General features: G+C 43.5%; 1 protein-coding gene across 7 annotated transcripts in view; it reads right to left on the bottom strand.

Moving 5' to 3' along the window:
* BIRC6 (baculoviral IAP repeat containing 6) overlaps positions 1 to 21,627 on the bottom strand; it is a 597,017-nt gene that overhangs the window by 501,362 nt on the left and 74,028 nt on the right. For all 7 annotated transcript variants that reach the window (XM_077486418.1, XM_077486420.1, XM_077486423.1 and 4 more), the window contains exon 4: positions 6,238 to 6,431. In XM_077486418.1, coding sequence (XP_077342544.1) covers positions 6,238 to 6,431 — 194 coding nt within the window. The remainder of the gene's footprint in view (positions 1 to 6,237; positions 6,432 to 21,627) is intronic.

Below are 21,627 nucleotides of genomic sequence, written 5' to 3'. Positions count from 1 at the left end.
TTTATAGCACTGAACGCTGTATAATCGTCTCAGGTCCAATCTGTCTGCCGCAAAACCGAAGTCCTGATAAAAATAGCCGATGACCACCATTACTAGTTTAAAAAAAAAAAAAAAAAAAAAAAAAGTCATAAATCTATTCCCTATTTTGTAGACAGTACAACTTTTGCGCAAACCAATATACGCTTATTGCGATTTTTACCAAAAATATGAATACATATAAGCCTAAACTGAGGAAAAAATTTGCATTAAAAACAAATTTAAAAATGGGATATTACATTTATAGTCCAAAAAATAAAAACCAGAGCTGATCAAATACCAACAAAATTAAACTTTTACCTTCCCTCAAAGAGTACGTCAATTTTGTTTGGGTACAGCGACTGTACAATTGTCAGTTAAAGCGACGCAGTGGGGGGTTAAATCCTCTCAGGGCTGAAGTGGATGAATACCAAAAGAAAGCCCTAATTGGGTGAAAAGAATGCTAAAAATGTTATTTCATTTGGGTAAAGTGTTGCACGACTGTACACTTGTCAAAGTGTGACAGTGCTAAAAGTTGAAAACTGACCTGGGGCAGAAGGGGGTGAAAGTGTCTGGCACTGAACTGGTTAAAATTATCTGCTTATTTTTTTTCCCCATGCAAAACCTTTATTCCAAAAGGAAAACAAAATCGTTTGCTCTGCCTATAAGGCCTCATGCACACTGGGCGTTTTTACAGATGCTGTTTTTAGCTTCAGACTTTTTTTATGCAACCAATAAACTTCCCAGCCTGTTATCCTATGTGTCCATGCATACATAAGCTGTTATCTGCGTTTTTTGGCAGGTTTATCTTCTGGCTGGAGGGAAGGGTGGGGCAAAAAAAAAAAAATAGTGAGTTGTGAGCCGTTTCTCTACTCAGATAAAAGCTTATAAAAACACAAAAAAAGCTGAAAAATACAGATAGATAATCTGCATTAATCAGCATTTGAGCCATAAGCTTTATGGGAGTAAAGTTTTTTTTGTTTTGTTTTTGCAAAATTGAACGCTACAGCTAAAGCACGCTGAAAAACACTACGGCAAAAATGCGGTCCTACTGGCTAGAACTCCTCACTCTGCCTCCAGCAGCTCAGTTCGTCAAAAAGCAGTACAAATAGGAGGGGTGGGTGCTGTGTCCGTCAATGAACGTCAGAGAAAAGTATTTTACGGTAAGCACAAAAATCCTATTTTCTCTTTCATTACTGACGGACACAGCATCTTCAATCTTGACCTTAGGGATGTCCCTAAGCAGTGTAAAAAAATGAGGGGTGGGAACAGCAAGAAAATAACTCCACCCATATCAACCAGAGCTCCTCATCGGAGGAGTTGTAACCTTAAACAGCCACCTGCAAAACCTTGCGGCCGAAGCAAGCATCCGAAGATGCGCTCACATCAACCTTGTAAAATATTGTGAAAGTATCAAGGAACACTTGATATCGGAAAGCCCAGGAGGCACCAATTGGCCCGGTCGAATGCGCCACGACAGGAAAGAAAGGCACCCGCCCCCTTAAGGCATAAGACTCAACCACGATCTGTCTGATCCACCGAGAAAATGGTGGCTGAGACCGCCGAACCCTTTTTCAGATCAGCCACCGATACAAATAGCGAGTCCGACTGCCGAAAAAAGGAGCCGTAGCAGACATATAAACCCGCAGAGCCCGGACCACGTCCAAAGAATGCAAAGCAACCTCTTTGGGATGTGACAGCAGAAGACATAAGGATGGAAGCACAATGTCCTTCATTTAGATGAAAGGCCGAAACAACCTTTGGAAGAAATGAAGGCTGCGGGCGCAGCACCGCCTTATCCTTGTGGAGGACCAAGTAGGGAGACTTGCACGACAAGGCCGCCAACTCATAAACACTCCTGGCAGATGTAATAGCCACTAGAAAGACTACTTTCTGAGAGAGTGTCAATAAGGGGATCTCCCTAATGTTTTCAAACAGTAGTTTCTGAAGCACAGAGAGAACCACATTCAAATCCCACGGAGGCAGCGGTGGTCGAACCAGAGGGGCCATATTTCAAACGCTGTGCACAAATGTACTCACCAATGAATGAGTCGCCAAAGGTCGCCGGAAAAGAAAGCCAAAGCCGATACCTGCCCCTTAATGAAAGTTTCTGATCCACTCCTCGCTGCAAAAAAACAGGAGGATCCTGGAAACTGAATATGTATGTGGACGCCACCCCATATCCTCATACATGGAGAAGTAGGCCTTCCATGTTTGAGGATAAATCTTCCGTGCCCTCAGCATAGTGGAGATTACCGAATCCAGACTTAGGTCCCTTAACACTTGGCTTTCAACAGCCATGCCGTTAAAACCAGTGATGGTAAAGCAGTATTGGACCTTGCGACAGAAGGTCCTCTCGCATCGGCAGCCGCCAAGGAACATCCTCCACCATTCATACTATGTCAGCGTACCACGGACGCTGAGGCCAATCTGGGGCAATCAGAAATCACCTGAATCCCCTTGGCCTCCACTCTGCAAAGCAGACATGGTAGAAGTTTGAGTGGAGGGAAAGCATAAATCAGCCAATAATGCCCCATGGAGCCACCAACACGTCTGCCGTGTTCACACAGGGATCTTTTGACCTGGCCACAAACATCTGTACCTTCCCATTGAGTCAAGAAGCCAAGAGATCCCCATCTGGTGTCCCCCACCTTCGGCAAAAGGAGCCAAAATACATCCGGATGCAGCGACCATTCCCCTTGGTCCAGCATCTGACGACTTAAGTAGTCCGCCTGCCAATTTTCTACTCTCTGAATGTATATGGCCGGCACACACCGCTCTGCCCACCACAGGATGTGAGCGACCTCTAGTGCTGCAGCAGAGCTCCTTGTTCCTCCTTGATGGTTTGCATACACCACCACCGTGGCGTTGTCCGACTGGATCCTGACCGGACGCCCCTACAGCCTCTGTGACCATATGGAGAGTCACTGCCTGATCGCCCGAAGTTCCAGTACATTGATTGGCAGGTGGGATTCTTCTTTCATCCAGTGGCCCTGGACTAACTGCACACCCCCAAACTAAGCCCCAACAGGTTAAGCTGGCGTCTGTTGTGATCCCATCCAATGAAGAGGAAGGGATGACTTCCCGGACTGACAGGCCGGAGGAGGCCTCAGCCAGCAGAGCACTGAATCCCTGACTAGCTGGCTCACCCGAATTGGACAATCCAGGGATAACTGAGATTTTTCCCATTTGGACAGGATCTCTTACTGCAAGACTCGATTGCGTAATTGAGTATATGGTACCGCCTCCAAAGTGGCTACCATGAGACCCAGAACCACCTGCGAGACGCCAATAACTTCACCGCAGCTCTAAGAGTCTGCAGCTTGTCTAAAGGGAGAAAGACTCACCTCTGAGGAGTCTAGAATCAAGCCCAGGTACTCCAGGCGTTCAGTCGGCACCAACACCAACTTCTGGAGGTTCAACACCCAACCAAACTCCTGAAGCGTCTGCATGGTGATCGCCACATCCTCCCTCAAGTCTGAGGCAGAAGCTGCTCTCAGAAGGTGGTCATCCAAATAACCCACGATTGCGATCCCTTGTTGCCTTAGCAATGCCAGAATTGGGGCTAGCACCTTGGTGCCGACGCTAGGCCAAAAAGGACAGCTACAAATTGGTAGCGCTCCTCCCCGTCCGCAAACCACAGAAACGTCTGATGCCTGACGCATATGGGGACATGCAAGTATGCATCCTTGATGTCCAAGGATGCCATAAAAGCCCCCTGATGGAGTGCAGTGACCACGGAGCAAACTGATTCCACCCTGAACCTTTGTACTTTCAGAAATCTGTTGAGGCCCTTGAGATCCTTGAAACCTTTCCGGCGTCAGCACAGGTACTATCACCCCGCACAGTAGCAGGTCCTGTACTGCCCCTAACACTGCTTCCCGATGGAAGAAGATGAAGGTTGGAGGGAAAAAAAATCTGTATGGCGTAAAGAAAGACTATCTTGTATTATGATGAAACCAGTTTGCAGACCCACTGGTCGTAAAGTAGGGAGATCCACCGACCTGTAAACTCCCAAAGGTGACCCTCCACCCAAGGGTCAGGCGGGGGTGAACCTTCAAGCGGCAACAGATTTGCTTGCGAAAATCAGGGACGTTTTTGTCCTTCAGCGGGCACTTTGTCGGACTGGGAAACCACATCTGCCAACCGGCCAACGAAAAATCCACTTCTGAGCGGAAAAGGAGGGCCCTTGCCTACGGCGTGGCTCCTTACCCTTCCTAATTCCAAAGGTGACTAGTGCTGTGGAGAAACCCTTCTGTGTCCACGAATATAACCTTAACCGGTTCCCAAGCGGCGCACGCCGAAGTAATTCGGCAGAATGGCACGGACAGGCAAATGGGCGTACAGGTATGTTACTTTAAATTTGCTCCCGTGCCAGCGGCCGTGTCCCGCGGACTCGATTGCCGTGGGGATACCTGCGATCATCTCACAGGGAGGAAGAATGGGAAGATACGAATGTAAACGAGCATCTCCCCGTTCTGCCTAGTGACAGTGTCACTGATCTCTGCTCCCGCTCTTTTTTTCATCAAACATTTGGGCAATATAGTGCGTTTTAGTGCATTAAAATTTCAACTCCCACCATTTTAATCTGTAGGGCCTTTGCTTTAAAGAAAAAATTTTTTTTTTATATATATATATATATATATATATATATATATATATATATATATATATATATATATATATATATATAAAATGTTCGGGTGGTCAAAGTAATTTTCTAGCAAAAAAAATATTTTTTCATGTAAACAAAAAAAAGTGTCAGAAAGGGATTGGTCTTCAAGTGGTTAGAAGAGTGGGTGATGTGTGACATATGCTAATGTTGTGCATAACAAGCCAGGACCTAAACCTCCCCAAATGACCCCTTTTTGTTAAGTAGACACTTCAAGCTTTTTGCTGATAGGCATGTCGAGTCCATTGAATATTTTATATTTTTACTACACATTTCGATAAAATTACATTTTATTTTTTTAACACATAAAGTTGTCACTAAATGAAATATTGTTCAAACATGGCATGGTGATTTGTAGACTTACACCCCAAAATACATTCTGCTGCTTCTGAGTATAGTACTGCCTATCTCATACCACATGTGAGACTGAGAGTCTAGCCCTATACAGGACCCCAAAAACCAATCAATCACAGTCTTCAGGCTAAGGGCGTAAAATGGTGATTTTACTCACTAGTTATCACAGTTACAGAGGCCCTGAAATGTCAAAATAGCACAAACCACCCCCCCCCCCCCCCAAATTATCCCATTTTGGAAAATAGACACCCCAAGGTATTTGCTAAGAGGCATGGTGAGTATTTTGCAGCTCTCATTTGTTTTGGAAAATGAAGACCGAAAACAAGGAAAATGTACTTAACTTTGTGACAAAGCAAGATCCGCAAAATACTCAACGTGCCTCTCAGCAATTTCTTGGGGTGTCTACTTTCCAAAATGGGGTCATATGAGGGGGGGGGGGGGGGGGGTTGTACTGTTTTGCCATTTTAGCACATCAAGAAATGAAATGAGGCAGTCAAACCAAAAGCTGCATAAATTCCACAAAATGTACCCTAGTTTGTAGACGCTATAACATTTGTGCAAACCAATAAATATACGCTTATTGACTTTTAACAAAGACATGTGGCTGAATACATTTTGGCCTAAATGTATGACTAAAATTGAGTTTATTGAATTTTTTTTCTAAGATAGTAGAACATATTTTTTTTTTTCAAAATTTTCTGTCTTTTTCCATCTATATCACACAAATTTTATTTTATTTTTTATATATACACACACAATATTAATTATATATATATATATATATATATATATATATATATATATATATATATATATATATATATATATATATATATATATATATATATATATATATATATATATAAAGGAAGAGGGAAAAAAATAAATTGTGCTCAGTGTAATTTTTAAAAAGTGCTCTGGTCATTAAGAGGCCGATTCTTCCGGGGCTGAAGTGGTTAAGCCAGTCTTATTCAACCAGTTATGATCGGTTGGTCCATCATCATGTGTGTACTGCTTTGTATCAACATAAAATCACAAATACAATCTGTGTACCGGATGGTCATGGACTCAAATAATGTCCCAATATCTTTCTCTTCATTACACAAATACAATCAGTTTTTAAAAATATGTTACAACAGTGGATGCATTAGAAAAATTATTTTCTAGAAAACAAAAAAAATTTAATAAATACATACCGATCTACAGACCGACCAGGCCCAACACCAAGCTCTGGCCTGGCACTAGGTAGCAGATAAGACAGTCTGTCCATTATAGAAGAGGCTACAGGCAGTGCAGCAACGTTTTGATTTATTTTCTTCAGCTCATTCACAATGGCACCAGTCACAGACTTTAACACATGATGAGGAAGATGAAATGTGACAGTCGCCCACTGCATGAAAGGCAAAAAAAATGAATGACAAGTTTAATGTTGAAGGGGAGTTAGGCAGTACATTTAAAGCTACTTGTAGGTAGAAACAGTCTGTATTACACATTCAATCTGCATACTGTTAAACAAGCGATATTAGATTACACTTGTAAAATGCAAAGAAAAAAAAAAAAACACAATCTTGAAAGTCATTTCCAGACTCTTTGGCTCTGCCAGTCACACAGCAATGTTCAGACAACTTCATCCCATTTTAAAGTGATACTAAAGACTCTTTCTTTAAAAAATAAGAAAACATGTTATACTTACCTGCTCTGTGCTGTTGGTTTTACAGAGCAGCCCTGATCCTCCTCTTCTCGGGTCCCTCACCAGCGCTCTTGCCCCCTACCCCGTCGAGTGCCTTCACAGCAAGAAGCTTACTATGGGGCACCTGAGCCAACCTGCAGCTCCCTGTGTCCATTCAGACACGAAGCTATGGTTCAGCCACGCCCCCTCTCTCTCCATACTGGCTAACTAGCTTTGATTGAAAGCAGCAAAGCCAATGGCGCCGCTGCCGTCTCAGCCAATCATAAAAGAGTCCGGGCGGCCGAGGCACACTCACACATTGCTGGATCGAGATGGGGCTCTGGTAAGTATTTAGGGGGCCGAGGGCTGCTGCACATTGTATGCATTAAGGAAAAAAAAAAAAAAAAAAAAGTCTTGTGCCTTTAAGCTTCTCAGCGTAAAACTACCAAATGAATCTAGGTAGCCTACCATCTAAAGTGACTTCTGAACATTAGACTAGTGGCTGCTCCAGCGCCCCCTCATGCCTTCACCGCTCCTTGTATATTGCACCATCAAGCCCCGTGTTCTGGATTGAGATGAGCGAAGGTTATTGATACAGATTAACCCCCTGCTTTCATCTTTTAAGGCGGTACTGCTATTACATTTTTGCTGTATTCCAGTGATGAGCTTTTTGATCCGCATCTGACTGTCGATTGCTCTTATACTAGATTTTACTTTTTTTTTGTGCATTACTTCATATTAAATGGATTTTTGATACATTCATTTATTTTTTTATCTGGTTCCATTGAGCGCTGTTTGAGTTATAGACTTCTGAACATTAAACCATTGATGCTCTGTTCAAATCCCTGCATATGGGGGTGACAATCACGGTAAAAACACGCAAATGTAATCGTGGGAAACCTGTCGCCCAAAAGAAGCAACCATTTCTTTTGGGCGACGGACATCCCATGATTCAGTTCAGGCGTTATCGCGTTCATAAAATGAACTGGGAATGCAGGGGATTTACGCAAATGCCACTATTGTGAATAGTGGGCAGAATCGTGGCAATACAACCCACAATTCGTAACGCGGAGATGTGAACAGAGCCTAAAACTCAGTGTGCCAAGTTGTCGCTACCAGTTTGATAGGTTTTTATGCTTGGGTAAGGATTAAAAATGGCTGAAAATGTGCACAGCCTGCATGAAGCAGAATACGTGCAAAATGGGTTTGTGCCGGCACAGAGAGGCTGCTTAACAGCCAGTCTTACTACCATTTGTTAATGTATGTTTATTTTTTTTCATATCTTCCACTGTGCCCCGTATTTTAAAACTAGTAAGCTTGAGGGCCAATTCGCACTACTGTCACTACTGTAGTGTGGTGACCAGCATTTTTTGGCACTGTAAAACTCCATTTATCACTAGGAAACACAGAAAATAACTGTTTTTGGTGTATCCTATTCACACTGAAACACAGCATTGCGCTGTTCTGCAGTAATTTGCGATTAAATGCAGACATGCATATTACATTTCATCTATTTCCATCTCACTCTTAAGACAGAGACATAGCAGGTTTGTAAACTTACTTTGTGAAGATCCCCACATATGTACTTCCTGAAATTCAGTTATTTAAGCCTTAAAAGCGGACCTCCACCCTGAAGTTTAAGTCCCGCTCATCTGATCCCTCCCCCCTCCGGTGCCACAATCGGCCCCTTTCAGGGGGGAGGGGGTGCAGATATCTGGATAATCCAGGTATCTGCACCCACTTCCGGGACAAGATCGCCGCAGATGGCATCGCCCCGCCCCCGTTGTGGGAAACACACAGTCCCCAGGACACAGCGGGGACCAGTAGAGACGCGCAGCATGACTCGCGCATGCGCAGGAGGGAACCGAGCAGTGAAGCCGCAATGCTTCACTTCCCAATTCCCTGACAGAGGATGGCGGCGGGGGCCGCCGACATCGCTGGACCCTGGGACAGGTAAGTGTCAATTTATTAAAAGTCAGCAGCTGCAATATTTGTAGCTGTTGGCTTTTAATTTTATTTATTTTTTTTGATAAAAAGGTGCAGTTCCTCTTTAAGGGCCAAATGTCACAAAATCTACAGAAACTGCTTTCTGAATTTTAGAGGTGCTGAAGAGGAAGTTTCAGGAGGTACAGTTGCAGGAATCGCTGCAGACAAGAAGGACAATGGGATGTGAAGTCAAAGTAAAATATTACAGGGGACACTGCAAAGCATGCTGGGCAGGGTGGAAAAAAATTCTCTCTTTTTTTTAAACAGAATTTAAGGATTTAAAATTTTTTTTTGTTTTTTATCAAAATTTATTTTAACATGTTTTTAGAGTAGAAATCTTTCTAAAGAGAGCTTTATATTTAGGATACATTCATAATTTAGTTTATTCAGCATGACATTTAGTTATGTAGCATGAGTCTGTATATTCTGCAATATTTACATTTTTGGTAAACTCATTCAATGAATCCAAATTTTGCAAGCTGAGATAACATGCACTGCATTGATGCATTCACACAATTTCACAGTAACCATGAGATAAAACAGGTTCAGGAATATTCCTTTATCCTACTGTTTTGCAAATTTATGTACACTACCAACTGTCAGTTTTGATATTGCCATTTTACGTGACAGCTTATTATTCTAAACAGGAAACCTTCATTTTGTTTGCAAATGTTAAAGATTCTAACTACCAGCAAGAATAAGGCCTACATTTAAAGAGCACCTGTCATTTCAGATCTATCACGGCAACGCGTTAGTGGGCATCCACTCATTTTCTGCCGCCACGACCCTCACCTTGTTGTGTCACTGCAGCATCATCAGCTGTCCCATTAAAGTGAATGGGACTGTCAATGAGTCAACAGCAGGTCCGAGGAGGAGCTGCTGTAGAACAGAAATTAGTTGCTCTTTAAAAATTATGGATTTAAATAGAGTTGATTTAAATCTTTTTTTTTAAATAATGATTTAAATCAAATTCTCCCCGATGTTGAGGATCCAAAAAGTCGTAGAAAGGTGACGAAACGACCGTAGGCATGTTGCACATACAAGCAGTGCGAGAATCTTTTTGGAGATTAGCAGAGCCTTTTTATCCTTGCAAGGAACGTTTTATTGTGAACATGTTGGTACCTTTTTTGAATAAATTAGTCAAAAGGTATCTGTGCACTATTGGAGTCTTTTTTCCTCCTCAACTGTTTGCAGAAATCCATTGGATGACCATATCCCACCGGTGAAAGGAAACATCCACTGACGCACAGTGATAGTCTGACAGAAGTGCCTTTGAAACCGCTTTCCACAGACGTTTGCCGGTTACCAGTAAGGACAGTCGGTGGTACTTCAACAGCAAACCTGCTGTTCTACTAAGTCTTATGTGACCCCCCTGAACAAGGCTGGTCGCTGGCTTTTTGGTAAGCCTGCATTGCTTATTCCTCGGTGACGGGCTGCACTAGTGGTGGAAACATTTGGATTTTGTTTGTGAACACTTCTTTGTTGGATTATTTCACCCACTAAATGTTTTTGCGTTTGAGACACGTGTTTGTTGCTCATGGATTGATCATATTAAACACATATGGACTATTATGATTTTTTTTTTTGATCACTTATTTAGAATACTCCTTTGTATAATCACGGTTTTTATTCATAATCACTTGCATTATTAGTTTATTGCCCAGCGCTGAACTTTTTGTCTATTTACCATTGTATTGCTGTAACAATGCTGATATAACATGAAAAGTAAGCTGTGATTATAAAACCATTTGAACTGTCTACCTACCAATACAAGTTTATAAACTGTGCAATATACATGGGGTTAAAGAAAGCTCATAGCTGCTACTGTAAATATGCTCTTTAATATTGGCAAGACTTTCAGCATAGGGTGAGTGTGTAAAACAGACTGCGCCACTGCTTGTGAGATATGGCCAAACGCACCTGTAAAAGCAATCATTTTAGGGTCATAATTCATGGTTGACTCTAAACTGGAAATCTGTAAAGACTTAAGCACTGCCCAAGGCCAATTTTAGGCTTCACAGTTTTTAGCGATTTCAAGGGTGTGCACAATATTAAAAGTGGAAGTAAACACCCATCTATGACTTTTACCTATAGGCAAGCCTATAGTAATGCCCCAGTTGAAGCAAGTTTATTGCGAAACATGTCGCGAGATCTTCCACGCTTTTTTATTGATATTTTGTGCTTTTGTACCCTGCTTCAATGATAGTGTGTACTGGCAAGTATTCTGATTTTTTAAATAAATATTTTTATATCGGAGTAACCTGCTCTATGAGGAGGCTCTTTGTTTTTTTCTCCTTTTATCTTTTTATTTGGTCTACATTTTTTCATGCACCCATTGGGGTGTGAATATTTTTTCCACTTCCTCGGATCCGAAAAACATCCTGGATTGGGTATCTCGAGATCTGATGACGTCTGAGCACAGCTGAGGTTTACATCATCCATCTGATTGGAAGATTGCTGGCCATTGCAATTCGATGTCTGAATGACTCACCACCTAGGTGTGTGGGTCCACACCTTCTGGTAAGCGTACGCATTATCTCCTCTGCTTACATTCAGTGTGTTGTCGTGCTTATACGAAGAAAATCGCAGTGGCATCGAGCTGGTGTTTTTCTTATGGTCCAGATATTTTGGGCACCGGATGTGTGTCATTGTGATGAGCCTTGGTCACTTTTCATAGACTATCTAGGACCTTAAAGACTATTGTTATAGTTGTTGCTTGGGTTTGACTTCAGGCAATTTTTTCATTACATCCAACTTTTTATTTATATTTATTGTTTGCAAAATTTTCTGTCACGGTATATATGATATACATATATTTTTTCACATTTGTTCATTTTTATTGCTCACACTTGTTTGGCATGTTTTTTTTCATGCCATTTACTATGTGGTAATAACACTTCACTACACTGGGCGTTTTCCTTTTTAGCGCTGCATTTTTTTGTTTAGTATATTTTTTACAATTGTTACGTTTTGGATGCTGGCTGCTAAATTTTTTTTTTTTATCTTTGGTAGCGAGATTATTATTATATTTTGCTTTAGTAAGGCTTGCCTATGGGTAGTGTAAATATCTCCTAAACTTGCACGGTTTAGGAGATATTTACTATACATGCAGCCAATGACATCACCAACGCATGCGCTCTGAAGAAAACGGCCACCCAGGCCTTTCCTTCAGAGCCCTGTGCCGTAAACCACTGCATATATTTCCAAAAAAAAAAGCGGGGTATAATAGCATGTTTGTTTGTATGACTTATTTTAAATAACCAACCCCTTTAAGTCATCTCACACCAGTCAAGATGACTGAAGACCAGCACAACGAAAGAGCCTGGTAGAAGATGCCAGCTACGTCAAGGAACCCCCTCATAGCCTTCAGATCTTTGAAGTGGAGAAAAGTATAGTGACTTTAGTTCTGCTTTAAAGTGGTTGTAAAGACCGAAGAACTTTTATCTTAATTCATTCCATGCATCAAAATAGAAAGCCTCCTGGATGCAGCAACCCCCTCAAACTCCCTAATACTTACCTGAGGCCCATCTAGATGCAGAGACTATGCACGAGAGACTTGGCTGTCAGGGACACTCCCTCCTTATGCGCCTTTGGCTCCCACTGCTATCAGTCTGTGAGCCAGTGGAGAGAAAGGGGTGGTGGGTGGGGCCGGGCAGCGTCTCCCTGCCTGAATGGACACAGGGAGCTCCGGCTCAGCTCAGGTTGCCCCCATAGCAAGATGCTTGCTGTGGAGGCACTCAACAGGAGGGGCCGGCAAGGAGAGCCAAACAGGGGCCCAAAGAAGATGATCGGGGCTGCTCTGTGCAAAACCAGCGCACAGAACAGGTAAGTATAACAGGTTTATTACGTTAAAAAAAAAGGGGGGGGTGGGGGGAGTCTTTAGTATCACCAAGTTTTCCATAGCGAAATTTGAGTCAAGCAGGTAGCATAGACCTGCATTACTACACACAGGGTACAATAACTAACGTTAGAAAACAAATTAAAAAAATAAATTAAAAAAATGCCAGAAATTCACTGGCAAAAATAAACCTTAACACAAGGAGAGGCCAGTTAAAATTGGACATGTTCACAAATATTACCGCTGAACTAAGTTTCTGTTTTTTATTGCATAGTTACATTGGTCCAGCTTTGGCAGCATATACATATTCCAAACCTGCGGGACCACTGTGGAAGCAAATCATCACTGCAGTAATCAAATATAAAGTGCCTACAAAAAAAAAAAAAAAAAAAAACCAACATAATAGAGTATTAATATACAGTGCTCAGTGCAATTTTAGTGCAATCATATGAAGTCCATTCATATTTTCATAATGGTGTGTTTAACTTTTACAACTTATACAGCTGGTGTACATCTTTGACACTCCGTGTTCCCCTCCTGGGTCCCCACTCACCAGCAATAATTTTTAAAAGCGCCTGATGTTAAGATTGAAATAATTGCCTCCCTTCAATGACTAGGACTGCTGGGTATATTCTTCATGGTGGTGAAAATATCACCTTTCTTCCACCATTTTTAAATACGTCAGGTATTATCACCATCCCAACTTGGCCGGTGATCGGATACTGATATTAGACGTGAGGCAATGAAGAGAAAAGGATATATAATACTGCTAAATTTATTTAAAAAAAAGCCAAAATTACACTTACAAACTTTTAAAAAAACGCCTATTTTTGTCACCAGAAAACTGCCCACACCACCAGCATTGCACATAGCAGCCATATTGCTACGCAATAACACCAACTGCTGGCCCCCCTGTCTCCGCAGTCCCCGTCTCTCTTGCTTTACCCCGGCTACAGAGATCTTCTGCCGGTCAGGGAGCCATCTGATGCCTTCAAAGAAACAACCAAAAACTAAGCAACATCCCAGGGCACAGGCTGCAGCCCCACCCACCCGCGGGGACTCCGCCTTACTCCAGAAACTGCAGGCCTTGTTGGTTGACATGGAAGACGGTTCCCCAGCTGACACCCCCACATCCTCCTCACCCTAGCCTCCCACAGGTCGAAAATAGCAGGACATCTCTATTGGTACGGATCGATCACCTGGCAGAGGAGTGCAACCTCATCTGTAATGATCTGGATAAAATACGGGGGCGCCTCTCAGAATCTGAACACCGGATCTCGGAGGTGGAGGATCGAACGGGACAACATGCCGACCAGCTCACTGACATGCAAAATACAATTAAAGCTTTAGGGCGAAGTCAGATGATGCCGAAAACCGAATGCGACGTAACAATTTTCAGGTACTGGGCCTTCCTGAGGGATCGGAGGGAGACCGCCTGGCAGACTTTGCAGAAGCCTTCTTCAAAGATTTACTGGGACTGACTGATGTCCCCCCTACATATGTGGCAGAACGCGCTCATCGGGTGTTCCGATGGGTCGACCTATCTCGGGTGCACCCCCACATGCCTTCCTGGTAAGTTTCCTCAACTACCGAGATCATATACTCGCTGAGGCCAGGAAGCACCCGAATCTGCAATATGGTAATACACATATCACGATGTTCCCCGATTTCTCCCCAGAACTACAGAGAAAAACGGCAGACCTTCACTGATGTTCGGCGCAGACTACGAGACCACAACATTAAATATGGAATGCACTATCCTAGTCGCCTGCGAGTCCAGCATGAGGGTACTGTCAAATTTTTTGACATGCCGGCCGGGGCGGATGCCTAGGGGACAGCTGGGGCTCACTGGGGGAAGGCAATGAAAATGAACAGAAACTTATGTTATTTCAGGCCCAAGTATCGGTCCATCATCCTTACATGTCTGCAAAATCCTACGTTAAGCGAGCTATCCACACAGAACTCTACAATAAGTTGTTGCTCCCCCCCACCCCCCTTCTGGCTTGTCTCTGTGACGATTGAAGATGTGCCTGGGATATATCTCTCCATCCCGGCTGGAATACACCATGGAAGCTATATTTCTCCCCTTTTTTGGGGGGTTTTTGCTTTCAGTTTTTATTTTTTGTCTTGTTTGTAAGATCTCGTGGTTCTCGGGTTAGCACGGAGTGTTGTTGCTAACCTGCAGCGGATTGCCCCACCCCCTGGAGGATTTCCACACGTTCTTACGCACGGCATTGAACTGTTGCCGTGCACAGTTTAAGGGGTTAAATTGTTACTTTTTGGGTATAGGCCCGATCTGATCGCTCCTCAGTTTCCAGGGATGCCACCAGATATGGACAGGGTTGACCCCTTGCGGTCACCAAGGGTACTTTTGTTTGTATGGTTAATGTTTGGTCACGACTCTTCCTACAATGGGCTCTCTGGGTCTAGGCGGCTCTTGTTACACGATATTAACACTCATGTGCGTCTCCTTGACGTCATAATGGAACCATCTGATGGCCACATGTGACTTGTCCTCGTTTAATATTTTATCCTGGAATGTCCGGGGGCTCAATTCTAAATTTAAAAGAGCAGTACTATTTAAATATCTTAAAAATTGCACCCCCCCCCCCCATATGATACTGCTTCAGGAGACGCACCTCATGGGCAGAAAACTATTGGCACTAAAGAAGCCGTGGATCCAGAGAGCCTTTCATGCCTCCTATTCTATCTACGCCGGGGGGTCTCTGTGCTGATCAGCAAATCCTTTCCATGTGCAGTGGAGCAGATTCACACCGACCCTCAAGGCAAATACGCGATAGTAGTTTTCACAGTTTGGGGTACGAGATATATTGTGGTAAATGTATACTTGCCTCCTCCCTTCTCAACATCCACCTTATACACTATCGTGGAAAAGGTTACCCCATACTGCCCCGCTAGGCTGCTACTTATGGGTGATTTTAACGCCATTCTAGCCCCGGACTTAGACCGGTCCCCCCAAATAATGCTCCTCAGACCTATCCAATTGGGCGCAAGCCATGGGAGTGACGGAGGTCTGGAGGTGTAAACACCCCTCGACTAGGGCCTACTCCTGCTTTTCCGCCACCTATAAAACATCCTCACGCATCGACTTAGCTTTTGCCAATCCAGCCATGCTATCAGATTTGCTAGACGCCACATACTTACCCAGCAGGCTATCGGACCACTACCCCCTCCTCCTTAACGTCCGTTCCCCCACTTCCCGAACCTCAGCCCCTTGGCGCCTGGGAACCCACTGGCTCTCCCACACCGATTTGACCAACACTGTCCCGCCCCACCTTACCGAATACTGGCAACTTAATGCAGGGCCCTCCTCCCCAGAGGTTACTTGGGACGCATTCAAGGCCTTCAGTAGAGGTCATTATATCTCCTCCATAGCTGGGATCCGTAGAGAACAAGCCGCCACCACAACTGAGTTACAGAGAAAGGTAGATACCCAGACTGAGGCCTACACAGCTGACCCCACCGACTGGCTTTGAAGCCCTTAATGCGGCGAAACGAGAATTACACCTCCACCTCACAGAACTTACCAGACTGAATCTTTACCACAACAAGCAAAGATTTTTCGAACAGGGGACCATATACCCCTACAGTGGGTGGAGAGCTTCAGGTACCTTGGGGTGGTGGTCTCGAGGCAGGCTTCGGCCTTCTTACCCCTGAATCTATCCCCAGTGGTTCAGGAGACACGGCTGAGACCGAAGGCGTGGGAGTCACTACCCCCATCATTGCTAGGTCTGATACACCTGATAAAAATGAAAATCCTACCCAGATTTATCTACCTACTTCGCCAATCTCCACAATCTCCCCCAGGTATGGATGGTCAACACTTACGCGTCCGTCCTCCCAGGGAGTACTGGCGTGCCCTGACCTGTACAAATATTTTCTAGCCACCCAGCTGGTTACTGCGGCTTGGTGGCTCACTCCTGATAGGACAAACCCTGCCACCTTGGTTGAGGCGGCGGTGGTGAAGTCGCTGGAAACGCTAACATTTTTACTTTATCGTGGCCCAAAAGCCCCATACCCGCTGACCCCCTCCATGCACACCACGCTACGTGCATGGGGGGCAGGACTTAAAATTGAAAAATACCCTAACATTGCACTTTCTCCAGCTGCCCCCTTGTGGTTGAACCCCACCCTGGAGCAGTTTAACAAACTATTTGAACCCCATGCTTGGACTAAGTTCAACATTAAAACAGTGGACCAAGTAATTTCCGTCCAATCTCTGGCTCCACTGCCCAAGTTGATTTCTGATTTCAACATCCCGAAGAGCTTTTTTTTTTTTTTTTTTTTTTTTTAAGATATCTACAACTCTCCCATGCCTTCAGTTGCCAGTTCCCCCCCAAGTTGTCCAATCCACACTAGAGGACCTCAAGTCCAGATGTGAAAATAAGCCCACCTCGAAACTTTACTTTCATTTTTCATAATGGCCTCCCTCCTTACTCAAGAGAAATGGGTGCGCGACATTCCCACTTTTGTTGATTGGGATGACATGTGGGACTTCCCTTTTAGATCCCTGGTCTCCCTGAGAGATCGGCTAATACAGTTCAAGATGGTCCACCAAGCATATTTTACCCCATACAGATTGCACAAAATGAACCCCGGCTCCACCCCCAGGGTGTTGGCGTTGTGGGGCAATACCAGGGGACTTCCCTCATTTTTTTTGGACCTGCCCAGCCACTGTCGACTATTGGAGGGAGATATTAAGGGTCATAACACAGGTCACCTCCATATCGCTCCAACCCTCTATAGAAATTTGCATACTGGGCCTGATAGAACATGCAATTCCCACTGTGGCGCGGTGCACCCTGGTTGGGCTACTTCTCTTCTACGCCCGCAAAGCCATAGCCCTCAGCTGGCGTAAGCCAACTCCTCCTCTATCCCTGTGGAAAAAATTGGTCAACGACAGCCTGCCTCTTTACAAAGACTGCTATGTTAATAGGGGTTGCCTGCAAAAATATGACAAGGTCTGGTCCAAATGGCTGGCAGACGCCTCCACAGCCTCAGACCCACAGCCTACTTAACACATTATCTTCTGTTAATGAATAGGAATCTGCACCAGTGAAAATATCATTTATCTCTGAGAAGCATGTTTTAGCTCCACGCTGTCCTGCTGCACATGGTGACAGCTCTTTGTGGCCGCTGTGATGCCTTAAATTCTCTGACATATTTTATATAACGAACTGCCTTATAACTCTGTACACGCCAACTCCTGTCATGACCAATGTATGTGTTTTTTGCTTTGCTTGTTTAATGTCTAAATCTCAAACAGATTTGCAAAAAATAAACACAGCCTTGGCGTGCAAACAGTCACCAAGTCTCCTCCTCCTGATGCGTTTCACCCTTCGCACTGGGAATCTTCAGAAGCTGGGGATGCTGTGACCTATGGGTAGTGTAAATATTTCCTAAACTTGCATGGTTTAGGAGATATTTACTGTACATGCAGCCAGTGACATCACTGAAGCATGCGCTCTGAAGAAACAGCCACCCAGGCGCACATATATATATTATATATATAAAATGGAGGCCTAGTGACGGTTGTTTGCACGCCGAGGCACCATTTGCATGTTTTCAACAATTTGATGTAAGTAATCATTTTGGCTTTTTATGATTAAATTTAGCAGTATTACACTATATATCCTTTTCTCTTCGTTGCCACACATCTGATATGGATATTTGATCAATGGAAAAGTTGGGAATGTGATAGCAATATCTGGATATAGGATATACCTGATGTCTTTAATATCTATGGAAGAAAGGTTATATTTTCACCAATACACAAAATATACCCAGAAGTCCTAATCATTGACAGGAGGCGAAATTTCAATCTTAAAGTGGTTTGGTACCTAAAAATGAAAGTTCATGTTATTAAAATCAATAGTTAGCATACTTACCTAAACGAACCCTGAAAAAAAAAAATATTATTTACTTACCTTTTATTTCTGATGTTTCAGCTGACTTCCGGGTTCTCCTCCCGTGGGAGTAGGGGTGGCTATCGTCCTCGCAATGGTCCCTGGGAAATTTCCCAAGAATCCATGGGGGACATTGAAATTGCGAAATCTCGCGAGATTTCGTTCGGACGCCGGTCACGTGACGAGGGCGTGTACGAATTTGCCATTTTTAAAGTGGGCAGGCAGCTGTATCTGCCATTACACACGAGGTAGCAAGCAAACAAGTGATTGCTTCTGTGGGTTAGTTTTCATTCATTCTTTGTTCTCTGTGCTGTGTGGTTTTCGTTGCCTTGACAACGGGGCGGGAACTTCCTGGAGTTTTTCTTTCCTTGTCACTGCTCTCACTGAGCATGTGCAAGATGGAGCGGAGCATGCTGGGAGCCAGACGTCATCATATACCAGGAAGTAAATGCCTGTGGGCTTCAGACGCCCACAGTTAAAATGGAAAATGCCAGAGTAGGTTTTTATAAGTCATCCTGAAGAAAAGATTCGTCGCGCCGGGGGTCAAATAAACGCCGGACGTGGATGCCAATCGAAGCTAGCACTCACCCACCAGTGAGACAGGTAAGAAAAAAATAAAAAAAGAGCGGAATCCCACTTTAACATCAGGCACATTCAAAGATTGTTGGTGAGTGGGGACCCAAGAGAGGAGCACGGAGCGTCACCAAGATCTACACCAACTGTATAAGTTGCACAAGTTCAACACACCATATGACTATATAGATGGACATCATATGTTTGCACTTTATTTGATTTGCACTAAAATTGCACTGAGCAAGTTATAGCGTTAATACTATGACATTAATTATATTTATGTAGGCACTTTATCATACACGGTTTATTGTTCATTGGAGCAGCTCTGAGTATAACATTCACATTTCATTTACTTGAGGTTTTTTACCTTGCACTACATCAGCAGCCCAAATCACATATTAATATTGTTATTTAATTTCATCTATAACTATCTCTATAGCACAGGTTTTTTCAACTTTATTCACTGCAGTAATCAGCTCAGCTAAAGTGATAGCCAGTCTTCAGGTACAAGCAGTTGCCCTTCTTCATAGTTAACACAGGGGCTCGCTTAGCACAACTGCTATTTACAGAACACCATGCAATTTTTTTTCAATGAATATAAGGTGTTGGACGGGCGGGCTGGAGATCGTGATTTCACAACCTCCACCTTAAACAGACAGACAATCAGAGATTGCATTGGTTTTGAGTAAGCAACCACCTGTGCACACCATACAGAAAGGCAGCTGCTCTGCACAGGACCTGGAAGCCCACAGTGATGATCACTGTAGTACAGTACAACTACAACAGCGATTACCCACTTTTACAGCAATCCCAGAGATTATGGAATATGCAAGTTTACATTTACAATGAACCAAGCAGGACCAACGCAACTGTGCAATAAAAATTATACCTGAATTTCTGCTTTATTGACATTATTATGTGCCGAACCAAGTGTGATTTGGCAAGTGAAAATAAAAATACATCAGATAATTGTACCAGTATTGGGACAACGATCTAACCATATGGGACAGAACAAGATAGGCAGCAGAATAAAAAATTTACTAGAAAATAACTTTGAAACCAATTCCCAACAAGCAAGCATACGTTAACACTGCAATAGCATGAATAAAAAAGGAATTTCGATTTACCGGTAAAATCCATTTCCTAGAGTAAAATACAACAGTGGTCATCAACCCTGTCCTCGGGGGCCCACGAACAAGCAAGGTTTTGCGTATTACTTTGGGGAGATGCAGACTAGAATACTGCAATCACTGAGCAGCGATTGACATCACCTGATGTGATGTATTTCAGTTATCTTGCAAACCTGGCCCGTTAGTGGCCCCTAAGGACAGGGTAGATGACCACTGCAATACAAGACACAGGCTCTTTAATTCCTACAACTGAGTTATATGCAGATATCTTCAGGTGACTAGACACTGGCAAAAGAGAACTGCATGGAAACCCCCTATAACTCCCTCCCACTACTAGTCAGTCTTAGTTTTGAGACACGCAATAGGGAGAGCACAGAAACTGAGGATAGGGACCTGCATACAGAACTGCTAGACAGGTTTTACTGGTCAAAAAGTCAAAAATACTATTTTCCCAGTCATAACAGTACAGGATTCAGGTTCTTTAATTATGACTGGGATGTCTAAAGTCCAAGTGAGGGGTGGAAAACATTGCAAATATCGCCAACAAGAACGCAAAAAAAAAAAAAAAAAAAAGTGGTCAATAAGGTTTAAAAGGCTCAAGTTGACCTTAAACCAATACTGTCAGAGGTTGTCTCAAAATCCATCCAGTAAAATAAACATGTGAACAGAAGACCATGGTGGCAGCGTTGCAAACCTGAAAAACAGGTGCCAAAGGGCCTATGAAGCACTAACACAGGGATATGCAATTAGTGGACCTCCAGCTGTTGCAGTCCCATCCTGTCTCTGGGTGTCATGCTTGTGGTTGTCAGACTCTTGCTATGCCTCATGGGACTTTTAGTTCTGCAACAGCTGGAGGTCCACCAATTGCATATACCTACATTAACAGATCTGGTAGACTGTACGTTAACGGGGAAGGAAGAAACCATATTCTTTAGGCCTGAACAATACATTGTCTAACTCACCGAGAAATTGTGAAGCAGGAGGCAGGGAGACCACTAGGGATACCTGCAGGGAGCACAAGGAGGGAATCCCAATTGCCTAAAGCAAGGTTTCTCAACTCCAGTCCTCAAATACTTATAGTAGTAATACATATAGATCATGTTTTCCCTCAGATGAAACGGCTGTGGTAATTACTAAGACCCCATTCACACCTGAGCGTTTTGTCGCTTGAAGCCTGAAGCTACAAAACGCTGGAGGGGAAAAAATCCATTATTCTCAATGGAGATGGTTCACATCTCCACTCCAAGTCGCCTGAAGCCCTACGCCTGAAGCTCAAACAAGTTCCGGACCTTTTTTGTCGCGCGAATCGGGCTGATTTGGGCGTTTTTATTCCGATAAAAACGAATGGAAACGCTCGATTCAAGCGACAACGAGCGTTTCTATGGGCGTTTTGTCACTGTATCTGCTCAGGAGAAAATATAATTTGCATAAGAAAATGACAGATGAAAAGCAGAAGCAGAAAA

Source organism: Lithobates pipiens, unplaced genomic scaffold, assembly GCF_037356315.1.
Source record: "Lithobates pipiens isolate NorthernLeopardFrog02 unplaced genomic scaffold, aLitPip1_a1.2 Scaffold_18, whole genome shotgun sequence".
Lineage (NCBI taxonomy): Eukaryota > Metazoa > Chordata > Amphibia > Anura > Ranidae > Lithobates > Lithobates pipiens.
The sequence above is the reverse complement of the archived record's forward strand: the minus strand, read 5'-3'. Positions and strand labels throughout refer to the sequence as shown.